The sequence below is a fragment of the Colossoma macropomum genome, unplaced genomic scaffold, assembly GCF_904425465.1.
Source record: "Colossoma macropomum unplaced genomic scaffold, Colossoma_macropomum, whole genome shotgun sequence".
In the NCBI taxonomy this organism is placed as follows: domain Eukaryota; kingdom Metazoa; phylum Chordata; class Actinopteri; order Characiformes; family Serrasalmidae; genus Colossoma; species Colossoma macropomum.
Genome location: NW_023494800.1, coordinates 17157675 through 17183973, shown reverse-complemented (window position 1 = coordinate 17183973; position 26299 = coordinate 17157675). Strand labels below are relative to the sequence as shown.

The following is a 26299-nucleotide window of genomic DNA, read 5'->3' as shown; positions in this document are numbered from 1 at the left end:
ACTGTAACCTACACAAACGGAAACTGCATTAGTAAAGACAGCGACAGTAGCCATCTTGAAGTCAGACACTGATCCAGTGCCAGAATAAAGACGTAAACTTTGGACACCAAACATAGCGGACTGACTACATTTGGGGTTAAAGTCTATGTTTTGATCTGTCACCAATCCATCATTTAAATGTTAACCTTTAAGTTTTAAAATAGTCTTATTTCAACGGGCTACTCAAGGCTTATTTGTCCATTTCCAAAAAGAAAATCAGTCAGATCCAGTCAACTAAGTAATCTAACTCAATCAAACAGCCAATCAGAGTATTACTATAGAAAGAACAAAATAAGTTTGTCATTATGGCAGTGCATAGTCAATCAAAGCTCAATCTTGATGCTGAGTAATGACTTCATTTGCTCAGACTCACCTCTTTTGTGCGTTTGCTGGCTTCTCTTCGTGCAGCCTTCTCCTTCAGCCTTTTCTCCTGTTCAGAACAAACAATACAGAATGATAAACTGCACCAGAGCAGAAGCCAAAACCTGTATCCTAGTGTCCTAATGCAATCAGAGCCTGATTTGAAAGCAATCATATCATCAGTCAGCCAAAAGAGCGAAGTGAAGCATGTCTGAGGTGAACAAGGAGATAGGAAAAGATGAATACAAGAGAAAGGGAGGGAGTGATAAAAAGTGTGGGAGAGAGGGCAGCCAGGTTGCAGTTTGACTGACAAAGACTGGACGTGTCCTTCACCAAGGAGGGAACGAACAAAAACGAACTAAATGTTCTCAAGAAATTTGCTTATAGGGGTCAAACAGAATGGAAGACTAAAAGGTGCAGGGGCAAAGATAGCAAATACAAAGAGCACTAAAACTGCAGAGGTATTAAAAGTTAATATAGCAATATCACTCTGTTAATATACATGGGAATAGCTGAGACATGTAAATCTAGTACTTCTTTTGCTCTAGTTGATATCATACACTTAAGCATATGTAATAAACAGACTGATACAAAAGCTTTTAGGCTGAGAGTGATACTGATACTGGTCATAAATATCTGATTTGCTCTCACAGAGGCTGTTACAGTGATGTTCTTGCTACATCATGGAACAAGTATTCAGACCTTAGATATATAAGGATTGTGTCTATCTATTTAAACCTAAAGCAATAATTGAGACAGTAATGAGCTGAATATATACAAAATCATCATTTACAGGGTACTTTCTGTTATATTTGTGAAAATAATACTTATCAATGTATTTTTTTTATATCTTTTTTAAGTTGAAGTTTTTTTAGTTGAAGTTGAAAGATTCAGATTTATTATGAGTGTGAATTTTAAATAAAAATCTTTATTCAAAAAATACCACCCCATGTTTTCATGTCACCACTGAAGCAAAGAGTTTTAATCAATAGGCGGGGCCTTTTTAGCCACACCACAGCATTTTAGAGCAGGAAGTAAGATTGTATCCCTGTCCTGGCCAGTGAGCAGTTAGATCCTGTTAATTTGAAGTAAATGTGTCCCAAAGTCTGAAAATCTGTGTGTAGCATTAAGAACCATCACTACTGAAACACATTTTTTTGCAATTAAGTAGCTATTTTTGTGTTTTCATAAAAATAGGATTGTATGTTTGTACAACTGTTCAAAACATTTTTTGAGTTATGCTTAGAATGGGATAAAACTGTCACTACCGAAACATTCAGTAAACATTTGGTAACGTTTTGGTAGTGTTATAATTGTTACTGTCAAATGGAATGTTTAATAATTTATTTAAATGACATACATAATTATATATAGGGTCATTCAAGGCAAAATGATTTTAGTCTGAAGTCTAAGTCACTTTGAACCACTTTGGTATAATCATCCTTCTATCCTAGTCACATCGTAAATTATTTTAGCTCATGACCATGGAGGTAAGGTTGCCTAGCATGGCTAAAATGACCCCCTCCCAAAAAACCTCTAATTAAGCATGTAAATATGTGTCATGTGAGTGGAGGAAAAAAAAAACTTCTTGCAAGTAAAAAACGATGGCGTTTCACTAGCTAACTTGTTTTACCTGTATTGTTGATTGTACTTCAGATGTTAACAAAGCAACAGAGGAATTTGGGGGTGTTAAACTTGTTAAACCTTTGGTGCTGGATTGTAGCAAAATCCTTGTTTGTGGTGGTTTTTGCTACAACCCAGCACCAAAAGTTTAACAAGTTGTCCCCAGACGTGTATGAACATTCCAAGATCATGTCTGGTCCGGTGACACCACTATGACGTGCTATCCTTCGGTCTAATAATAATGCTAATGATTGAATTAGTCATCTTACGGATATTTACATAATTCCTGTCTTATGACTCACTCTGTAAGTCCTAAGATTAATGACTGGATAATAAGTCTGATTCAAGGGCCACGTAAAGTAATTTGGATTTTATTTGTCTTAACCTGAGAACTTAGAAAACACAGTTTAGAAGTTTCATAAAGTTCTGAACTTCATCAATAGGAAAGCCCTGCTGCCACAGTGGGGAGAAGTCACTAGACTCCAGGCTGAGTGTGTGTGAGACAGCCCAGTTTGGTCTAGCTGAAGTGATTAATGTGTACACGTGCACGCCACTAATTGATTATTGGGTTTCTGTTTCACACTGACACCAGCGGCACGAAAATACAAATTAAACGAGATTTGAACATCCAGGCTTTTCATGAAAATCGTCCCGAAAAGCTGACCGCTTATTCCACTGTTTATGAGTAGCTGTACAAAGCTGAGTGACCTTGTTTAGGAAGAGAAATCAAGCCTTCATCAATCGCAGCATTCAAGCAAGAGATGCACCTGTGACTCCAGACAGGGAGGCTTTTTTCAGGCCCACCCTTCATATGTGCCTGGGTAGGGAGTGATAGGAGTGGGATGAAAGCAAAAGAATCATTCATTCTCTGCAGTTACCTTATCTCTAACAGACTGGTGTAGAAGACCAAGAGGCCTTGGCTTATTCTTCAGAAACGTGGAGGAGGGGTGTGACAAATTGGACTGTTGAATACAAGACTCATCTGCTCTTTATTATAATTATAGAAGCCATTGTTTCTTGCCTCTTCACTGCAGAGCTCTCACGGAGATCAATAATAACAAAATATGAATTTTGTGGTCAACAGAAATTGAACATTCTTCTCTGCCACTGGACTGGAGTGCAGGTGCTGAAAAATGCATTCCTCTGAACGGCATGAACTGTATGAACTTGCTGGAGAGCAATCATTTAGGATCTCGTCATGAAGGTGGCTCTGCAGTAATAACTCAAAAGCCTGTTCCCCCTTTACAGCGCCCCCGGCTCGAAGCCATGCACCCTACCCAGGCATCTCAGCTATTCCCATCTGCCTCAACCTGTCACAGCCACGCAGCAGGGGTTCCTTTCAGATTACCCACTGGCTAAATCAAATTGGTTCTGCCTCCAGAATTAAGGCCCAGAGTAATGAGGGGAAGTCCAGGGGAATCAGCACTAATGCAGAGACTTAATAGCATGAGTTAGATGGCAGCCAATTACTAATGCTAATCAATAGCTTTATTAACTAAAATTATTAGGTTGTAGGTGTTTTATAAGCATTTGTGTATCTTTTATCCAAACAATGCATTTTTAAACTTCCATTGTGGAAGATGTTTTCAGGCTGTGCCAAGTCTCTCAAGTATAACAACAAAGCTGCAGTGCCTATACAGAAGGTAATGGAATCTCACCCATCCCTTAAATTGCTAACTAAAAGGCATGGAATCAGTCTGGACAGAGTATCATATTGTGTCGAACTAGGAAAGCAGCAAGTCTTACCCGGTGTTTCTCTTTAATCTTCCTGCTGTAGTCCTTCTTATCAAACTCTTGGTCCTCCCTGCGTAGACGCTCCTTGGCCGCCTCCACATTAATGCCTGACGTCTCCTCATCCTCTTCCTCCTCCTCGTCTTGCACTACAGTCCTCTGCTGCGGAGGCCACTGCTGCACCACCTGCAGCAATCCCAAAGTTAAGAACATTTCGTGCAAGCCATCAGAAACGCTTGAAGAGATGAACTCTGGCTTCACAGTTCCATTACTTTCATATAAAAGCAGGTCTAGGTCTGGTATCATGAGCCACTGACATTGTAAGATGAGACCTTGCACTCAAAAGACATCCTCCCTGACAAAACAACAAGAATGACATCTGTGCTATTTCAGGTTTCAGAGAAAGGCTTTTTATATTATTGCATTCTCAGTGCACTGCAAGCCTTTAATATCTGAAAATGCTTTATGAGATGAACAACTATTGCTTCGCAGTTCTACTACTGTTCTAGGAGAATATTCTTATTCTCTATATTCTTTGTTAGGTATTTGGAGACATTTACATTGGAAAGTATCTTCTTCCAATCAAAAGACATTTTGCCCCATTACACAACTACAACAATTAACATGCTAGTTCAGAAGAAGCATTACACAGACCTCCCCTTCATCTGTGAAGATCTTCTTTGTGTTCACCCTGAAGTTTCTCTTCTGGATTTTCTTTGCCTCCTTGAATTTAGACTCTTTTTTGTTCATGGCTTTGTCAACCTACAGTGCAGAGAAAAGTATACATGATAAGACAATGCAGCAGGTCTGAGCCGACTGATGAGAGTATCAGGAGTCACCAAAAGGTTGCTCTCATGATGACCATCAAATTAGATGATTTTTAATGTCGGAAAACATACCACCCATGGCTTTAGTCTGACACTGGCCTTCGTTTAATTTTAAGTCAAAACACCCATTAGTTACAACCTATTCATTTCTCAGGATATTTCAAAGAAGATTAGTTATCAGATAATGTACTCGCACAAAGAAGTGGAAGGTAAAATGAAACTACGTTAAAAAAAAACACAGTGTTTCCAAAACTGGAGTTAAAAAAATATTAAAAGATACAGACAAAACAGGACCCTTATCAACCACGACCTGGTTGACCACCACAAAATAAACAGCACTAAAGCTTTCATCTTTGAGAGAGAGGAGAAAATCAAGCTCCACTCTTGCTTCAGATCTGAAAAAATTTACAAGCGTTTCTGTGTATCCTTCTACTGTGGGAAAACAACTCAACGCTATGAGTCTAAAAGGATGTGTAGCTGCTAAGCTGTTACTGAGAAAAGGAGAGAATAAAATTTGCAGTTCAAACAAAGACTTTGCTGTTGTTCTAAGAATAATGGAATGACCACCCCAGAGTCCAGACCTCAACATCACTGAATGTGTTTGGGAGTGCGTGGATTGCGAGAAGCAAAAATTGCAACCAACTTCTAAGACTGAACTTTGGCACTGTGGAAAAATATGCACATATTTCTTTGAAAAATTGAAAGCAAGTCTCCTGAAAAAGAACGAAAGCTGTAATAAAGCCAAAAGGTGGACATAGTAAAGAATGCAAAGACTGAAATTATATTTCATTTTTGAAACTTCTGTAAGAATTTCTGTTAAATATGTTTTCAGCTTTTTTGATGCTGAAAAATGAATAACTCATACTTAATGAATGGAAATTAAATAAATGAAGGATGGTCTCTGATTTTGCATACTACTGTATCAGTCCTGATATGTTGTCTGGCTTCAGAATATTTTCCAGCAGCGCGAGGGAACACTTCTTCCTTTTCCCGGTGGTTTCTCTTGTGATACAGAATGAACAGGAACTTTTTCCTTTACGAAACATGAACTTTGGCTTAACTGACCTGACGTTGTGGTCCCGTCAAAGTTGTAAAAAATTAAAACATATATGTCAGCCAAACAACAATAGTAGGCTACAGTAACAGTAGCCTACAACTAGCTTAACACAATAAGCTTTAACTATTGTAACAAGAAGCGATTTATAGGCTGTGAAAGTTTAACAAATAATACCAAACAGTTTCTTACCAGAAGCAAGAACATGTTTATTTTCTCTGCTTTAAGCTCAAATGGGTTAGTCGGGAAAGGAAGAACAGAATCATGTGAACCCCGACTGAATGGCTCCTCAGTCTGTAGGTTAGCAGCAGCCTCTCTTGCAATGTTTGCAGCATCTTTTTTTACACGCATTCTGAAAACAATCTCAAATATTTTCCCAGACCACTCATGATACTATCGTGTGATGGCTAGAGGTACGATAACAAGGTATTTTGCACACAATCTCACAAGCCTACAAAGCAGGATAGAACATGGTAGGAAATAGTGGTGAGAATTAGCTGAACGGCACATAACTTGCACCAAAAAGGCTGTGGACAGCAAGGAATCAACGTCACAGTAAGCTGATAGTAACTGTCACCACATATTAAGATGGATTATGCTAAGTGAGCTATGCAAAACATTTCACAAGATATATTTTCATTGTAGCAGCTTGGAAAGCTATGGCTCACAGCATACTGCATGGTCCTGAATAGTATAGAGCATACCGCAACAAAGGTGTATTCACAGCTGCAATGCAGTGAACAAAACAACACAATAATTATTTTACAATCAAGATTAAAAAAGACAAAGAATGTATTTTCCTGGTTAATAGTTCTGCAGTAGCTCCTTGTGTCTTGCACAGCTTTAGGCTTATTATTACTTGCAGAGAACTTTCAGCACTTTCCAATCAATGCTCAGAGACACAGCACTACTCATACACTCTCATAACAACAGGGTTCACAGTGTAGGAACCGCTAACAGCAACAACATCTAAACAAAGAAGGACAGTGTTTTTTGTTTGCACCGCTCGCTACCACACCTCAGACGTTTATGAGTCATAGTTTTGACTCACTCCCAATGTTCAGAAGCTTGCCGAAGAGTACTTGCTTTCCCTGCGCTGGAGGCATACTGAGAGGTGTTTTACATAATTTGCCAAGTCTAGAGAGTCTCCTGAAAATAACACACAGGCCAACACACAGGACCACAGAGGCTGCAAAAAGCTGGATCTCCTGCTCACTCTGCACTCACGCATTCTATATGAGAATGAGGTGAAACTTCATAGGAGATTCCAGGAGGAGTATTAAACTACAGAAACAAGACCTTTGGACACACTCTCCCAAGCCAGAGCATATTCCTTCCCTACAGTTCAACATATGATGACATGTTATAGTTAGAGTGATAAATTATGTTACTACAGGACCTGTGCATACTGTGGGCATCATCAGTCCTTCCAGAAGATTAAACAACTGCATGCATCATAAATAGTCAATTTAGAGCAAATATAGAGAGCTTGGAAACACTAAGCACTAGGGATGCACTGTTCATGAATTATATATGGCTGATTCTGATTTCTTTACAGCTTTTTTGGCCAACTGGCGATTTTTTGGCCAATTTTAATAAGGATTTTTTTTTTTAAACCCAAAGCTCACACAGTCTGGGTTAAAAGAGCTTATGTATCATCCGTAGCCGGGAGTCCGAGAGAGCACAATTGGCCTCGCTCTCTCTGGGTGGGTAGGATGGCCCCTCCTTCTCCCCCCCATCACTCAGCGCAATGCTAGTCAGCGCAGGTGTCTGTTAGCTGACGTAACAGATCTGGCGGTTGGCGCTTTCCTCCAAGCGCGTTCGACTGTCCAGTGACGTTGCGTGAGCGGCAGTTCGAAAAGAAACGGTGGTTGGCTTCACAGGTCTCGGAGGAAGCCTGTGTTAGCCTTCACCCTCCTAGCGTTGATAGCATCGTGTGATTGGGGGAGTCCTAACTAGCGGGTGGAATTGGAGACGACTAAATTGGGGAGAAGATTGGGTAAAAATAAAAAAATAAAAAATAAAAAAATAAAAAAGAGCTTATGAAACAAGCTACTGCACTTTCAGTACTTTTTTTTTGCCACAATTTAGGTAACAATATTTATCCAAACTGGCATTTTAAATACTTAAATGAATGGCTATTTAGCATAATGAGACATGTATAATTAGGCTATGACATTTCGGTAAAGGTGTAGCAGCAGTGTTCAAATACAGTGCACATGCACTACCTGACTCACATACACAGATCTGCCTAAACAGAAATAATATACTGGCTGATTGCTGACTGGATGTGGAGCAAAAAAGCTCCCAGTTCTGATCATGACTGATTCCAATCTTGGCTGATTCTGATCATGTATTCCTATCAATTACCACTGTATAGTAACTAGGGGTGGGAATCTCTAGGCACCTCACGATTCGATTCGATTACGATACAGAGGGTTGCGATGCGATTATAAAATGATTATCAATGCATCTTTTTTTCTATACATGATTTCGATTTTCTTACTTTCTGAGGACTTCGTACTTTTAAAGCTAAGTATTTGTAATGATTCATACTGCATTTATGTCCAATATCTTTTATTAATAAAACAAATGGAAGTGATGTGGCAAGTGAACTGGAAGGCTCTCATTCACTGCTGGGGGGTCGCTGTGTCAGTAAAATATCTTCGAGACGGGGCGTGAGCAACATAGCGTGAAAGCCCTGTTTCTCAATGACTGAGAATTGGCGTGCAGACTGCAGGTCCCCTATCAACGAGGTTTTGCCTGGCTAGTAGCGAACGAAAAAGGAAAAGAGAAAGACAGAAGAACATTTGGAGACAAATGGACTTATTCGCATTTATAAGCAGCGCAGTTGGTTTCCTGATACGTTAAATCTGCAAATGAGAGACTGTCAAACACTAAAAAGTTGATGAAGTCGCTTTTTTTTCTAATTTTCCCGTTCCACCTTAAAAGGTGCCGCATTTACCATCGGCACCTCAGTCAGAATTTAAGGTGGAACGGGAAAGTTCAGCAAGAAGCTGGCGAATGAGAAGCGACTTCAGCTTCGTAAAACAGCAGAAGCTGAAAGACATTTTACAAGAAACTATTCAACTTTTGAGGAAAAGTTTTTTTGGCAGAGATGGAAGAAAAGCGGCTATACCTGAAGCTTAAAGCAGAGCAGAGTAAGTCCGCGTTTTTTTGTTGAAAGGTCAAAATGGCTCTTCTTAACATTCGGGTTGTGACTCCTGATCTAACCTGGCTTTTAATGCAGAGGGAGCCGGTCGGATTTCTTGCTCATCCATGTGTGTTTTTGTTATGTGCCACTACAGACTGTCCAGGCGCTGCACTTCCGCACTTCCAAGCTCCTCCCTTTGTGTTCCGTCAACATTACGTTATGAATTAAATATTTAGAAAATCGATTTTTGACGTTGAATGAATCGATTCAGAATCGTGCACGTCTGCATCGTGATGCATCTAAGAATCACTGTATAACATAACAAGCAGCTGACTGAATAGTAAACTTCTGCAAACACTACATAAATAAACAGATAAATAGATAAATAGATAGCAAAACAAAGAAAAACTAAATAGTGTAAAATGTAGCATGCATTGTGGGGAGATTTAAAGTATCAGGATGTTATGATTTAGTTTGAAAGTCATTAAAGAGATTATCAGAAGAAATCATTAAAAATGTAAAAACTCTATAAAATCTTCTTTAGCAAAGCTTAATAGCCATACTGACAAACTTGGCACCACACTCAGCTTCATAAAACATACTGTGATTACCTTACTATTCTATATATTTAAGTTTCTATTCAGGAGAACTACATGGCTATGATAGAGTATTTCCACAGTCAACTTCCATTCTAAACTGTACAAAGTATTAATGTGTCAAACGACTGTAGACTGTAAGCTGACAGAAAAAAGTGAGCACAATGGTATTCACCTTCTCATCCTGCTTGTTTTCACTGACATTAAACACATCTTTTTGTTTGACTGTCAGTAGGTCTACATCCCTTAGGTCATCATCATCTTCCTCCTCATCAGCACCGAGCAGACCTCCAGGCTTCTTTTCTCTTTCTTCTTCTTCATCGTCCTCATCCTCTTCTTCATTGTCATCCTCCTCCTCCTCCTCCTCCTCTTCATCGCTGTCCTCCTCCTCTTCAGACTGAGAGTTTCGTGTGCTGGGTTTGCTGTCTCCTCTGAGCTGGGCCTTGAAGCTCTTGAGTTCCTCATCTGAATCACTCTCTGCAGCAGTGCTACTTTCCTGAGCTGCTGTCTCTCTTTGCTTCTGTGCCTTACTCAGGAACCGCACCCGAGGAGCTACAGCTAAACCTAGAGACCTGCAACAATGAGAGTCAGTTAATATATATTGTTGTTGACAGATCAAAAAATGTATCAATAGAATTGTCCACAATTGCTTGGAATAAAAGTACTGGTACCTTAATGTACAGTAAAGTTAAGAATGCTTTTTCCTTTCCTAAAGTTACAGCAAAGATATACTGAATGCAAATGATCAGATATACATATAACTGCAGTCAACTTTACAGTAACTATATTTGCTGGAAATGAAATAATTAATTCTACACAATTTGGTACATAAAAATAGTAATAAAAATAGTACTGACTAGGCAGTGAATGATCAGCATGATAGATCTTTAGATTCAGTTGTTAATTTATTTTTTTCTATTATGAACTGTGTAATATGGTGTTTGGATTCATCATCTATTTTTAGCTGTTTGAGGAAATGTTGCATAGTGATACCACAACATCTGAAGAACTTTGAAAGCACACATTCAGGCTCCGAGATATTCAGATATTCAGCCTTATTTAAAGAATCTACCCACGTGGCGTATTCGGGGAGCTTGAGCTGAAACACATCAAAGACGTCTTTGTTCTTCATCAGATAGATGGAGCGAAGGTAGGAAACGAAACACTGCGGTTGAGAAAAAGAAGAAAAAAAAACAGATGGAGAACTGGTAAGTGATGTCCGAGGGTACCGTATGCAAATATGGCACAGACAAAATCCAACAACAAACAAAACGCGAAGACAGCCATGTTTTCACTTCATCACACTTCACACAGTTCCACTCTCTGAAACAGAGATTATTAGCAAAGCGCTCCAGCCTCCCAAAGACATTTAGAACACAACTGCTTTGGCTTCTCTTCTAACCAACAGTGCCATAACTGTCGCATAATGAGTAGAATTTAATTCAGTTAGAGCAGAAGAAGTGTGGGACTGTCTAAACTGGCACTCACTCTCTGAGCTCTCTCCTTCTGCTCCTTCTCCTGGGCCAGGAAGGCCTCCAGCTTCTGCTGCACGGATACCAGCTTCTCCGGGTTCACCCTGCAAAAAAACAGTGGCAGCACTCTGTTACAGCAAGCCTGCCTGAGCACATTCACTGCTAATGCTAGTGAACCACTTACAACTTGTTAAAATGCATTAAACCAACAGTGCAGAGAGAATTACAATTATCATGGTTCATTTCCAGATTCTGCCCTAAAACATTATGCAAAGTCGAAGAGATGTCATAACTACTTGATTAAACTTTGTTTCAAATTTAAATAATAGGTTAGAATTTACCATCTAAATAAAACAATCATAAACTGACAACATGTATTATGATAATTAGGGCTGCATGATATGGATGTAAAATGTGATGTTGGATAAAGCTGGATATCACAATATGATCAGAGTCAATAAGCTATGATTAAAATAGTGTGCCTCTGACCGTATATGCTGTAAGTACATGCTTTTGTCCGCATTTGGTAGTCCCTGTGCTTTTTCATTATAGGCCTTTTAAACAGAATAAACATATGTATTTTTATTTTCTATATAAGGCTACAAAATCCAAAAATCTATATATTTAATTCCTTAAAATGCAGGTTTGTTGTTACAGTCGTGAGGACTGCTGCACACAGTCTCCACACAACTCTGAGACTTACAATCATCATGTCTGAACTATTTGCATAGGTTAGTAGTTAAGGGAGTTTTTTGAGCTGTGCACATTCAGGTGCTTTATAATTGACTGTTTAGCCAAAAGATCATGTTATTTGCAAGATTTGTTTTGTTTTTCCTTTTCCAATAACATATTGTAGAGTCTCTGAAAGGCCACGCATGGTTTGTTTAGATGAGATTCACCGTATAGTCTGTAGATTTTTCAAATCCTGATATATAGTGACTGCACTACAAATTTTACAGTTTTACAGTTTCCTTTGTGCACAGTTTCTGCATGTCTGCATTTCTAGCTGCGTATCCATTGTAATTGTTATTGATCCACCTCCAATATGTATGTAGCAAAAGAGCCAAATCTGTACTGGCTCTGAATTAAAGCTGTCAGTCTCTATTCTCAGCCAGCTTGGCTGCATGGGGCCATATCCATTCCTTACACAGCAGCAGCTGCTGCTGCTGCCTGCTGATAAACCAGCATCCAGACACACCAGCAAGCAGCTGGGCTACATGCTGGCACCACAAACACACATATACACCCACACATCCAAACAAACTAACCCAAAACATCCAGACGGGTTACAATCCTGCTGAGGTTTGCTGTTGTTCAATCCCTCAGCATACACATATAAAAGAGAGTCACTCACTGGATTTTGTTGATGGGGACTTTTTTCTCCTGAAGCTGAGCAATCATACCCTTTTCTTCTGAAGGCAAAAGAATGAGCAGAGCCTCTCCTCCTTCCTTGTACCTGCAGATAGGATCAGACATGTGCCGATACTCAATAATAAGGTATACTGTGATATTCAGCATAGTGTTAAAATATTTTAGATATGCAGAGCAGCACTTGTTACACAAAGTCCCACTGCTCTTTCATTTTGTGATCCAATGATTTATTTGATGTCTACACAGCTGTTTAGTATGTTATCGGTCTCAGTAGCTTCACAACTCAGGTTGCAATGCTATCCTTTCATACTCATGTGTCAGTTTCCCAACCCTGGTACACTAAATGGGCAAACGTTCTGGGACACCTACACATTATTCCTACAGGAGCTTTTATGACATCCCTTTCTAAATCCATAGGCATTAATATGGAGTTGATCCACCCCTTTTCAGGTAAAACAGCAGAACAGAAAAGGGCCTTCCCAAAACTGTTCCCACAAAGTTGGAAGCATAGAATTGTCCAAAATGTCTTGGTATGCTGAAGCATTAAGATTTCCCTTCACTGGAACTAAGGGGCCTCAGCCAATCCCCAAAAAACAACCCTACAGCATTATCCCTCCTCCACCAAACTTTACACTTGGCACAATGCAGTCAGGCAGGTAACGTTCTCCTGGCATTCGCCAAATCCAGACTCGTCACAAACAACGTTAGAAAATACTCGTCTGCATGTTGTGTGCAATTACACATTTCTACCAAGGATGTCTCCAAATCCCCAAGACTTACAGTACAGTTTTAACATTGTACTGTAAGTGACAGGGCAAGTAAGTTTTTTTTTATATTCCACTTTCTTGGAATTATCTTTACAAATTTCAAAGTGAACCCAGACAGAAGTGTTCTTTGGCTCCTCTGTCTTGCTCTTTAGCACTCTCCAAACATTTAGAAAATTAGAACTGTTTAAAACTTACACAGATATTCACCAGCTTCATGGTCTGAACTTCGATTTGCAGAAATATCTAGTTTTAAAGTCGACCTGAAATCAAAACTGACCTTATTTAGCTTGTACATGTGTGCGGCAGGTCATGTTCATCACATTATATCATTTAAAAGACAAACTTTTTGTTTTAAAGTAATTTTAAACTGTAAATTTTAAACTGTCTGAATGACTTTTGCCTGTCTCTACAATGTCTTGATTACATCACTGTGCACCAGTGGGCAGGGAAATATAATATTAACCAACAATATCATGTTGTTATACCACCTTCCACCTCCCCCAGTTATCATCACAAGAAAATGCTCAGCTAGCTCAGAGACCCTTACTAATAGCTTATTTCACTCAGACAGGTCACTTGACAGAAGGAATGTGTGTTATTGCTTCCAATTTACATTGACTTAAACCATAATTCATTTGCAAACATTCAACAGATAAATACATAAACGCAATTAGTTGATGGACAGAGCACATGCACAGCACAGCTTTTTGATGCTAATTCTGCTATTACACCCCTTTCAAAAACCAGGCTGTCAACAAAAGGCTGGCTTAGTTTTGGTAAGCCTAGGCTGGTCTTGAATAAGAGGCTTATTAAAGCCCATGAGCGCTGGAGCGGAGGCGCTGATGTGTAAAAGCGACGAGTGGAGCATGCTGATTCCTGTTGAGCCTGACACAGAAGAGACAGGCTGAGCGTGCTGACGCTCGTCAGGCCAGCCACAAGAACCATGCGAGCAACCAGAGAGCCACACAGGGAGACTTGCAGCTGAACAGCAGGCAGGTGCGGCCGCCATGTTGCTCTGAGCAGTGAGGGAAACAGTATCAGTAGAAAAGAGCAGTGGAGTAGAGACTTGTCTTCAGCCAGAGGGCCTGAACAAGCTCAGTCAGGCTCCACACGCACACAATCACAGCTACAGCAGGTGCTCTGCCTAAACACTAGGGCTTTGGCCACTGGCAATGCATTCAAAATATTCTGATACTCACTGTAACTTACTGGGATAAAGACAGGAGATCACACTCAGAAAACACTAACCTCAATCAACATACAGTGCTGTAAAAAAACTGGCCCTTAATGACGTCTTACAGTTTTTCATGGAGTGATTTCAAGTCTTCAACCAGAACATGATACAAAGATCAACATCTCAGATCAAACAATGCTGTGATTAGGAGCTCTGTTTAGCATCCGGAGCACAGCACACCGTGTGAAGTCAAACCACAGAGTTGTTTTCAAGAAAAAGTTGTTGTTTTGGTTCTGAATACAAGTTTTGTTTTAAGTAAACTTTTAAGTAATATTATTTCATTTCATTAAATAAAGTTATCCAACACCAAATGGTAAGAGTGCATAATTCACAAAAATCAGAACTTGATTCAATACAATACATCAAGAATACATCAAGTTGCATCAAGACCTAATACATTTTTCATTGGAGCAAAAGTAAGGAGTGGCTGAAAATGTGCTGTACATTAATATGCCAATGTTTCCTTTTTTAATTTTCAGTATTGTAAAAGTACCATGTTTGAAACAAAAGCTGTGCTTCTCCCTATAAGCTACTATTTTAGTTCCAAGTTAATATGCCAGTTATAACACAAAAACACTACACAACAACCTGAAATTCAATACGTTGTATTGTTACATTCCTACCTAATAAATCTACCTGCACACTACTATGGCTTTGGCCACATACCTCATTGCCACTTACTGGGACAGACGGAGATGAGAGCTCCTGCTTCAGAAATGTTAAGATCTAAACTTATCCAACGCTAAATGGCTCTGTCTGCGCTATATTAGGGCTTTGGCCACTGACAAAACTCCACTCTACCACGTTTCTACCACTCACCACGAGAGAGACAGGAAAGAAGTCATGATTATAAAATGTTAACTTTACTCACTATGCAGAGCTGTGAAATAGTATTTGATTCCTTCTTGGTTGTCACTATTACTGCGCTTTTTAAACACTGAATGATTTAGTCCCTCATACAAAACCTACACTTCGAGACAAACGTAAAAAAGTTTTTTAACCTTTCATATTGTTATCCAACATCAATGGCCTTGTGTGAAAAAGTCACTGCTCCAACTAAAACCAGCTCACATACAGGGACAATTAAAACCAGATGATGAAAATTAGTGAAGCACAATGATATCAGAATCATATCAGTATCAGAAGATATTTGCTTATAAAATAATCAGACAGATGTTTAGATCTGCTGTTTAGATTTTATTAATATTTTAAACCGATATTTGATGTATTTAGTGAACTTTGGAAAAGCAGAAAGTTTAGCTATTCCTTTTACTGCATTTGCAATCCTACAGGCATAAATGTTACATTTCGCTGTAAAGCTAATCTAGGTGGTTATAGACCTAACTTTTACATATTATAAATGTTTACATAACAGCATTAGCAGATACGTACATGAAAAATTTCAGAAATCGGCATCGGCACACAATTCCCATATCAGTGCATCCCTATTGACCACAGCCAGCACAAGGTAAAAAGAAAATTGGAAGTGGTTGCAAGTTGGAAAGGGTTACATTTATATTCCATTTTGAAGGCTCGGAGACTCCAAGGAACAAGTGAGAGTCACAATCACAAAATGAAGAACACTTGGAACAGCAGTGCATCTTCTCAGTAGTGGCCTGCCTGCCAAAATTTCTCCAAGGACACAGTGTAAAAGCAGCCAAAAAGTCACAAAGGATTAACAAAAATAAATACATAAAACAACTTCCAAAGAACTGCAGGATTCTCTTGCCTCAGCTAAGATGAGTCCCTCTACAACTACAAAGAGACTGATGGGCAAATACGGGTTTTCATGGGTGAGTACCAAGATAGAAAGCACTTCTGACCAACAATAACAAATGTTTGTCTCAAATTTACTTACACTAACTTTTCCCAAGAAGCACTTGGATAATTCTCAAGCACTTAGGGAGTGTTCTGTGGACAGATATGTACAATGACACGAGCCTTGCTATGTCGAGCACTACGTAAATACAGTATTGGATACTAGGAACACTACAGCACCACCAGTCAAACATGATAGTAGTAATGTGATTGTATGAGGATACTGTCAGGACCTGGCCAACCTGCCATAATTAAAAGAGTCGTGAAATGTGTTTTGTTTCAGAAGATTCTTATGGAGACAATTTGACAATCCAAGCAGAAGATGAAGTATATTTAGGTCATGCATCAAGATAAGAATCCACAATGCAAAACTAGGTCCATCAGGCTTAACATAAGCAAAATGAGAGTCTGGGAGTGCCTACTCCAAATCTAGATCTAAACTCAATAAGATACTGTGGCAGGACTTGAAACAAGAAGTTCATGTTAAAAAAAAAAGTTTTCCTTTTCCTTTTTGTGGGACATTATGTGAGACATACCCAGATTATAGGTATTTTTTTCTTTCTGTAGCACAAATAAAACAGCCGTGCCCTAGGTGACAGAGTATAAACATTAAAGGTACAGCATCTGCAGAACTGAGTCATTACTGACTGTAGCTGTGGTACTGTACACAGGACAAATACAGACCAGCACTGAAGACGCCGCTGAACTGGGATTATAAAGAAATGAACAACACTGCCATCTACTGGGGCTCCTTTAAGGTTTGTTAATATCAGCACATGACTAAATGCAACAAGCCTGTATGTACAGTACCTGGCTGTCCTCCCCACTCTGTGGATGTACGTGTTGGCATCCTCTGGACAGTCAAACTGCACCACCCAGTTCACAGCAGGAAAATCTACAAATAGAAGCATTAAACCCTGATTAACAACTTACCAAAACACAAACCACTAAAATTCATTTGAAAAGCAAGGTCTTAGACCTCTCTACTGCAGCTGAATGCTCATCATTGCAGCCATATCAAAATCAACTTTTTTTTTGTCATTGTTTACACAATTTGCTAAAGACATCTGCCTTTCACACTGTGTAAAAATTAATAAATACTAGACCAATAGAATTGGACAAAAACGGTAAACCTCATTTCCAAAATAAGTGAGTCAGTAATGAGTGAATTCGCTTTGACATGTTTTAAACTGGAAACAACTCAAAAACTGCAAAGGTTGAGACAAGAGCATGTTCACTGCTGTGTTACACCATTTTTTGCCATTCTGCTTAATAAAGCACCACATGTTTTCAAAGTTCTCAACTGTCTGGACAGCAGGCAGGCCAGTCGCACCCTCTAATTACACAGCCATGTTGTTGTAACACATGCAGAATGATTCTTGCTATTGTTATACTGAAATAAGCATGGATTAAATAGTCCCTGCCCCAACTTTTTTTGGAATAAGTTGTAGGCATTAATTTCAGAATGAGCATACATTTACAAAAAAAACAAAGTTAATAAGGTGAAACATTTAATATCTTGTCTTTGCAACTACAGTTCAATATGGATTTCCAAATCACTGCTTTTTGCTGTTTTTTTTCCATTTGTCATACTGTCCCAACTTTTTTTGGAATAAAACATAGCTAAATAACTAATTAACTAATCAATAGCTAAAATGAATGTTAAGAATGTTTTTCCTTCTCCTGCCAAGTTAATATTTTGAAGATATGAGGTTTTGGCAGCAGAGAAATGGAACATGGATGAAAGAGCTTTAGCTACCGAGGCCTCTTGCAGCAATATCTGTAGCAAAGAGCACAGCAGCTTTCTTGCGGACAAAGTCGTTATAGACCTCCACCCTCTTCATCTGCTGCTGCTTTCCATGCAGGGCAAGCACTGAGATACCCGGTCGCAGTCGACAGAACACACGGAACAGGTACTGCACCTGGAGAAAATGCACAGACACACAGGGTCACACTCACTGACCAAAGAAGAAGCTGGTGGCTGATATTATTAATGCAGTGCAATTCAGTTCAACTCATTTTTATTTACATAGCAGTTTTTACAACAGATGTTGTTACAAAGCAACTTTACAGAAACCCGCGTTCAAATTCCTAATGAACAAGCTGCAGGTTACACTTTTCTTGGGGGTTCACACTGCACTTTTAGAATGCTGCTTCCAGCACCAACAGCTCCACAAACGTCAATCAGCTCTGACAGCTGATCGTTTTAATACATGTGAGCAGAAAATTTAACTACTACTGTTAACTAGCCAAAAAAATAGCCTTAAAAAGTTGCTTTTTGTTCACGTCATGACTTTGATCTGTGAAATCACACAGGCAAACTCAGCATTCTCTCTTCTATTACAACTGTCATTAAAGGCCTGCCTTTCCTTTGATGTGATTGGTCAGGGTAGAAAAAAAACCCTCTTCAACTCTGCTAGACAGCAGTACTAGGACACTTAAGCACTTCAAGTTAAACTTATTTTTAACTCAAGTCAACTGGAGCAATCTACATAAAAATGGTCATGCAGGATGCATAAAACATGAAGTGGCCAGTGTGTAAAAACACAGCGAGCAAAGAATTTCTATCCCATTGAAAAGAATTGGAAATTAACGCCTTGGTTTGCAGAAAATGAGTCTGAGCCCTACTTAAGAGCATGAGGAAAAAACAATGAGAGGAACCAGGACTCAAAAGGGAAATTAATGCACCTAGACAGCACAAACAATTTAAAGAATTTAGATTAAAGAGAAATACTCAGATCAGACAAAACAGAGATTTCTAAGTAATAGCACAATAATAACTAACGTAATAACTAATGACTAATGCCAGAAGTCTATCAAAAATTGTTAAAATAAAAAACCAAACAGAAAAAGGGTGGATTAGCAACAGTGCTCAATATATACAGAGTGTCAGATATAAGAACCTAGTAGATAGACTCTCAGTATAGTGTAAGGCAGATGTAAAATGTGCTGAAACGGCTTAGGTTTCATGCAGGGATTAGAAGTCATGTAGCTAAGCACTTAATATACCAGATGTTCAATGGGAAATGACGACTGTAGTCACAATTTCCCTGTAACTATAATTGGTCAACACGTAAACATACAACTTCAAATGCTGACGCAAAAAAGCAAGAGACATGTGAACAGCTACCTCTTTGCAGCAAGCGAAAAAGACAATAATCTTTTTCTGCAGATGACTCCTCAAAAATGAGAAGAGCATGTTGACCTTCTGATGCAGCTCACACACCACATAGCTCTGTTCCAGAGTAGCAGGAGTGCTGAAAAGAACATCAACAGAAACAGAAATTCACTTTCAACAATTCTCAACATCACACAGAAAAAACAGAACTCTCGGCAATAAAGTGCCTCCTGCAGTGATTTATGACCAGATCTCAGGAGCAAGGACAACAATAAACTACACAACACCCCACAGGACCAGAGACATGCCCTCCAGCCCTAGACGGAAGTAGAACTATTATCTAAAATTAAAGAGCAAGTCCTACCAAGCCCGTAGGGAACAGTAGTGTGGTGGTCCTACCTGAATTTAGCCTGCTCGTGAACCCAGACATACTCAGGGTTCTTCAGGCTGAGTCTGGCCAGGTCCTTCACAGATTTGGTTTGTGTGGCGGAGAAGAGCAGCGTCTGTCTGGTTCTGGGAAGGTTCTCTATGATGGCATTGAGTGTGTCAGCAAAGCCCATATCCAAAATTCTGTCTGCTTCATCCAACACTGTCAAAGGAAACAGACATACATATAACAGTTTTAATATACACAAGGTAGCTTTCTTTCATAGCCTAACTAAGGGACATTTCATCTAAATGAAAACAAATGACTTGCTCTGTGTATAAGACAAGCTTTTAGCAGTATTACTGAACTCTTGCAGTTCAGTTTTGGTCTGTTAATGTAATCAAGAAAGTGTATGGTTTTTAAACTAAGTTACAGACTTCAGCACCATCCAGACACTGGTTTTACATTGTTACATGAAGTAATGTCATTTTAGCACAGGATGTCTATAATGTTTGAGAATGATTCACACTGGTTAAGAAATCTTGGTATAAATTAAAGTGATGGGAGCGCCAACTTAAATCACACACTGTCATCTAAGCAAGAGTTCCACAATATGCTTGGCTGTTTAAAAGTAGAAAACACATCTAGACATTTGATTTATTCATTATTTCACTCTACTCTATCCATCTACTTGTCCTTACCATTGTCACAAGCTTGGGTAATTTACAGACAACAGTCAACTTTTTTAATGTTTAAGAAATGTTCTAATGCTTGGGTGGTACACTTGTGGTAGGACAGTATACCCTGGCTTGATTTGGACAGTGAATAGAAGTAAATGCTTCATCACATGCCTCCACATTCAAGAGTTCAAAAACATGAAGACTTCTTACCCACAGGATGTGATGGAATATGGCAACTTGTAGGGGATTTATATAAGTAGGGTTATTTCTACGGTTTAAAGCAAAAGCACCCAGAATCTTTAATGACACCGGAGTGTGCAGTCCATAAAAAGTACTACCATGGCAGATTCAGACAAGACTGAAATCACTGAGAAACACTGGTAATACTGACGTTATCCCACCTTCCCATTTAAAACTAATCCCCTCAGAATCATACTTTGATCACTAATTTGCTTGTGACACTAAGTAGGTGCCTACAATATTTACCAAGCATGTGCAGGTCTGAGGCATGAAAGGAGGAATTTTCGTCCATGTGCTGCAGCAGACGCCCTGGTGTGCAGATGATTATATTAGTACGGTGAATCTTCAGCGACTCATCCTTCAGGTCCTGGAACCAGACACAAAGCAAGCTGCTCATGAAATATACTCCATCAGGTTTCTTTATGAGTTTTACAGACCAAAGTAAACGGGGAAATGAATATACATCGATCACAAATAGAGAACGCTGAACCAAAGACATACCTTTCCACCAATTACAAGACCAGCTGAGAAATCATGGTTCTTGCCCACTTTCCTCAGCACCTCAAATGTCTGGTATGCTAGCTCTCGAGTGGGAGAGATAATAAGAGCACCAAGACCATCCACTGCTGTCCACTGCTGACGGTATAAACACTCCAAGACCTAGATGAAATTGTCATACAACAAAGGGTGTAAGATACTGCAGCACCTGGACTAAACTGATGTTGTAGCTTCTCAGCAGCATGATGCACAGACAGAGCCTGAGGCTTCTTCATATTGAACTGCTGCAGTGGATGTGACCCACTATGTTGCTGCTGTTATCTTTGCTTCAGTAGTGATTACTCACCGGAATGAGAAAAGCCAAAGTTTTTCCAGAACCAGTTTTTGCAGCACCCAGAACATCTTTTCCTTGCAGAGCAAAGCCAATGGTCTGTTTTTGGATCTCTGTGGGCTGCCGATACTGAGACTCAAGTAGACCTGAAGAAAACAGAACAAGCACATTTCCATACTGCCTGTATATATCTGTATAATTTTTATTCTATACAGAAAATTTAAGGATAAAATGATACCTTTCAGCGTCTTCTTTGAGAGTGGAAAGTCTGAGAACCTCACTACCTCTTTTGGATTTATCTGTGAGACAGAAAAAACGGATTTCAGTTCATTTTTTGAGTGACGTGAAGCGAAAAATAAGCAGCTTTTATTTGAACAGATAACAAAAGTGGATGATCTATTATCATTGGCTAATGTGTTATTTAGTTGTTCTTATTCTTGTGGAGACCCACAAAGGAATAGAGAATAGCGGAAAAGAAGCTTATGATACGTTTCAAATGGGTCATTTTATTTTCAGTTTACTTGAAAAGTTGATTTCAGCAACAAATTTAGTCTTCAACGTGACTAGTTACACAAAATATAAAGATCAGTTAAAAAAAAATAATAAAACACCACCAACACAAAAAATGAGCGCAAAAGCAAACACAGCTCTTCAATAACACAAGGCAGTGGAACAGACAACAGAAATCGAGTATTAGAGCATTAGAAAAACAGCAACAGAGAAAAAAGAGAAACAGAGAAATATATGAAGCGCAGCAATGATAGAGTCACAGACTAACATAGTGATACAGTAGTGGAGTGAGTGCAGCAGTAACAGAGTAACCGTAATAGAATGTGCAGCAGTGATAGAGTAATACAGTAGTAGAGTAAGTGCAGTAGTTCAGTAATACAGTAATACCTTGATAAAGTAGTACAGTAACAAATACAGTACTGACACTATGATAAGGTAGTATAGTAGTAAGTACAGTAGTGACACTATGATAAAGTAGTATAGTAATAAGTACAGTACTGACACTATGATAAGGTAGTATAGTACTAAGTACAGTAGTGACACTATGATAAAGTAGTACAGTAATAAGTACAGTACTGACACTATGATAAGGTAGTATAGTAGTAAGTACAGTAGTGACACTATGATAAAGTAGTACAGTAATACGTACAGTACTGACACTATGATAAGGTAGTATAGTTGTAAGTACAGTAGTGACACTATGATAAGGTAGTATAGTAATAAGTACAGTAGTGACACTATGATAAGGTAGTATAGTAGTAAGTACAGTAGTGACACTATGATAAAGTAGTATAGTATTAAGTACAGTAGTGACACTATGATAAGGTAGTACAGTATTAAGTACAGTAGTGACACTATGATAAGGTAGTATAGTAATAAGTACAGTAGTGACACTATGATAAAGTAGTATAGTTGTAAGTACAGTAGTGACAATAACACAGTAACAGACTGATAAAGTAGTACACTAGTGAAGTGCAGCGGTGACATATTAAACAGTAACAGATTCATAAGTGGATTAGATCTACTTGCCTGTCCGTATTTGCCCACCAGCTTCTCTATGTTTTCTCTTTCTATCTCCCACTCGCGTTTCTTTTTGGGCCGCGTAGTTCGTTTTTTGGTTTTGTCATGCTTCTTTTTCCACTTCTCAAAATTCCTAACTGGGTCTTCGTCGTTTGTTTTCTTCTCTTTTCCCTTTTTAATACGCATTTTTTCGTAACGTCCTTAAACACACAACAGCATAACACTCTTCACAGCGAACAACGTGTGGAACGCACATTGTCTTCCTCGTGAACTCCGAGCTGCATGGAGACTCACAGCACGTTGCCGCCCCCTATCGGACTGGAGTAAAACACCCCTTTGCGTAGTCTACCACAACCGCTTCACCACTTCTCAACTTAGTAGGACCGAATCATCACAACCCGAGAACTTACGTCACAAAAGATAAAAGTCGCCCCATAAGGTCTGAAAAAGTGGGCTTGGAGTTTATTGTATAACTGCTAGATCGATTACAGGGCGCTCTTTCACATATATGGATATTTATAGCCAAAATGTCCTTTACTTTAATACTCTTGATTATAATCATTTAAAAAAATATTTGATTATATGCCACAAATGTGTTGCTGTTGAGTTGACCAAAATATCTAATTTGCTGACTGTGATGGAGTGTACACAACAAAATCATGCAAACATGTTTATATTCAAATTGTTTATTTGCCAAACAAATAACAATTCAATCCTTGTAGTCACTAGCAGGGAAAGTGACACCGCTGAGGTTTCAAGCGCAATATTGAACAGTACATTAGGTCATGAGCACATTGTTCATGAAAGCAAGCACTTCTTTAAGACATTGTTCAGAATTCATAGAACACTGATAAAATAAAAGCCACATGCCTCTTTCTGAAAAAAAAACAAAAACAAATTTTAAATACATATTTAAAAAAAGCAACACTCAAATCTCATTTTCATAACCTTTCTCCAGTTAAGGTACAGTACAGTGCAGGCACACCCCAGTTCTTCTCTGTAAACTCCACTGACTGTGGTTTTCAAATCAATGCTGCAGTGCTACAGTTCTCAACAGATACTCATATATACATAACTTAAAAATACGAATCAGAAATGACTTCAGCAAAGTTAAATGCTTTGTGCTAATGATCACAGACTGCGCTACAGATCTCTGCTTTGTTCACTGCCTAACGTAAGTCAGAAGTACTGAAATTTTATACTTTATTTGTGCCTTGAGGACATCTCAATTCACAAAATTTATCAGGAAACAACTGAATGTTGTCTTCTAAAGGTTACTACGAAGTCATTTTGGTCCTGTAAACTCACAGTGCCTGAAATGTGCATTGAAACTACAGACATAAAGCTATTCATAATCAATTGTTGAGTTAGAAAGACACTAAGAGAACCCGACCCAATATTGAGTACAAGTGTTTATGAAATAATGGTCCAGACAACCCGACCAAAGTTAATTGACAAACAGTAAGAGAGACAAACTGCTGTTAGGGGCCTGGCCTTCACTGAAGGCATCAAAAACCCTCAACCTTACATGCAACTTCAAATGCTAGGATTACAGGTTCAGCTGACATCACATTATTTGTAGTAATCCTTCAATGCTTTTGTGCTGGAGGCAGCTGGGTGTACTTGATAACTCCTATAATACGTCTACAGTGTCGATAATCATAATATCAACTGAATCTTAAAAAAAAGAAGTCATATATCAAGGCAGAGGCACACTGCACAATCCCTCTTATAATTTTTCCAAACATCCACAACATTCTGCTCACTTACTCTACACCTTGTGATACCACACACATAGCTGTTCGTAAATCGTTTAATCTCTTTCCACTGCAACAACAACAAAAAAAAGTAGCATATCAAAACTCTGGCAGTTCCCATTCGTAAAATAGGAACCCTAAGACATAAAGCTCTTCGTAATTCCAAACAAAAGGTTCCTGTAGTCACAGTGAAACACTTGTTTGACAAGCTGTTCTGAAAGTGTCAGCTGGGAATGGATGTCTGTACTATGGCAATCGGTTTGGGAGAGGCTCCTCTGCTTAGCCACCGGCAAGTGGCAAAGTCTTTTTGCTGATATAAAGACACAGAACAGAGGAGACGGAGGACTTCTTGCCACGTAATTACTCCCCTGGTTCCTTTCTCTAGTCCTGCTCTTCCTTGACACACACAGTAAAGGCCAAGGTACACTGAACAGAGATATTTAGCTCAGAGAGCTCAGCATCTGTACATCTGACACAAGCACATTCATTTTGGCAGTTTGGCACAGTTCCAACATCTTTTCACATCTCCATCAAATCCCAGTGTGCCTCCCTTTCCTCAGGCATCCAATTAGATCCTGTGAGGAGAGAAACAAAGAGAGTGTAAGCTGGTATGAAGACATTAAACAGTACAGTACACTGGTGTGCCAATAATGGTACATGTATGGGCCACTTTATCACCTTATTGTTGATCACTTTTTATCACGCACAGTTTGTGTTAGTTATCCTCTAGCCCTTTAAAATGGCCAGTTTCTCACCACAGGACCACTGTTGGTTAGATATTTTAGTTGGTGGACTATTCTGCGGTAGAGGATGACAACAGCTGGGCTAAAATCAGTAATTATATTCCTAGCAAGTGTACCTACCAGTGCCTCCCAAAAGTACTTGGGCAATTAAACCATTCAAACACTGGTAAACTTTAATTAAGTTATTTATGTTACTTCATACAATATTTAACAAAATGATATTTGTTCCAGAGAAAAACACTAACCGTAACCCTATTAACACAACATGTAACTGATCATAGACTCTTGTGTGGAGAAAGCCTGGAAAAAAAAAATCCAACCAAGCATACTGTAAAGCACAGAGGTGGAAACGTCAAAGTCTCGGGCTATTTCTCTTATAATGGTGTTGGTGAGCTTGCGCTCATTGATGGGATCATAAAGTATACAAAGGCATTTTGAATGCAAACCTGCATAAGCCCGCAAACCACTCAAACAATAATCTAAAACTCGCCAGCCACCTTTTCAAAGACTATGTTGCCAAAAAGAAAATTACAGGAATAGTCTGTTTAAAATAAACTGAACTTGGTTTGACCTTGCGTTGCCTAGCACAATGAACAAAATACATTTTTAGGTATGGCGCAAACGTCCAAAATATTATTTGAGGCCATTGTATGCAGTAAGTGCACTTGGCAAAATGACCAATCAATAAACCAAGCTACTATGTACTGTCAACAGTACTCTGGTTTGTCAATTATGCAGCAATACAACCTCCTGTTAAAAATGTTTACATGGCCTTTCTTCTTTCAATATACAAAGATATTTGTGTGCATTTTTCTTTTTTTACAGAGGCATGTTTATGCGCCTTACCTCCCCTCCCCATGATCCTCCTCCACCCAGGCCACAATCTTGCCTTCCCAGCCTGGCACTACTGCTTCATCCTGGAATACCTACAAAAAGCAAGCAGTCAGCCCTCACAATTCATTCACTGCTTCATTGCACTGTGCTACTGA

General features: G+C 39.0%; 2 protein-coding genes across 8 annotated transcripts in view; both read right to left on the bottom strand.

Moving 5' to 3' along the window:
• Positions 1 to 23104, bottom strand: part of ddx10 (DEAD (Asp-Glu-Ala-Asp) box polypeptide 10) — a 32671-nt gene extending 9567 nt beyond the window's left edge. Inside the window, exons 1-16 of one of the 3 annotated variants that reach the window (XR_005008229.1) lie at positions 22820 to 23102; positions 21519 to 21579; positions 21296 to 21426; positions 20953 to 21111; positions 20698 to 20818; positions 19564 to 19753; positions 19177 to 19303; positions 17806 to 17968; positions 16857 to 16941; positions 12211 to 12312; positions 10873 to 10960; positions 10461 to 10549; positions 9560 to 9956; positions 4408 to 4515; positions 3769 to 3939; positions 413 to 469 (exon numbers count right to left, since the gene is read on the bottom strand). Coding sequence is in view for 1 of the 3 variants with exons in the window: in XM_036588261.1 (XP_036444154.1) it covers positions 409 to 469; positions 3769 to 3939; positions 4408 to 4515; positions 9560 to 9956; positions 10461 to 10549; positions 10873 to 10960; positions 12211 to 12312; positions 16857 to 16941; positions 17806 to 17968; positions 19177 to 19303; positions 19564 to 19753; positions 20698 to 20818; positions 20953 to 21111; positions 21296 to 21426; positions 21519 to 21579; positions 22820 to 22996 (2230 nt within the window). In the remaining 2 variants the exon portion in view is untranslated. Of the gene's footprint in view, positions 1 to 408; positions 470 to 3768; positions 3940 to 4407; positions 4516 to 9559; positions 9957 to 10460; positions 10550 to 10872; positions 10961 to 12210; positions 12313 to 16856; positions 16942 to 17805; positions 17969 to 19176; positions 19304 to 19563; positions 19754 to 20697; positions 20819 to 20952; positions 21112 to 21295; positions 21427 to 21518; positions 21580 to 22819 lie in introns of all 3 variants that reach the window. The other 2 variants (XR_005008228.1, XM_036588261.1) reach the window with 2 other exon arrangements.
• A 382-nt stretch (positions 23105 to 23486) lies between these two features.
• dixdc1b (DIX domain containing 1b) overlaps positions 23487 to 26299 on the bottom strand; it is a 29845-nt gene continuing 27032 nt past the window's right edge. For all 5 annotated transcript variants that reach the window (XM_036588089.1, XM_036588091.1, XM_036588088.1 and 2 more), the window contains 2 exons: positions 26157 to 26236; positions 23487 to 25142 (listed from right to left, as the gene is read on the bottom strand). In XM_036588089.1, the coding sequence (XP_036443982.1) occupies positions 25136 to 25142; positions 26157 to 26236 (87 nt within the window). In that variant the 3' untranslated portion in view covers positions 23487 to 25135. The remainder of the gene's footprint in view (positions 25143 to 26156; positions 26237 to 26299) is intronic.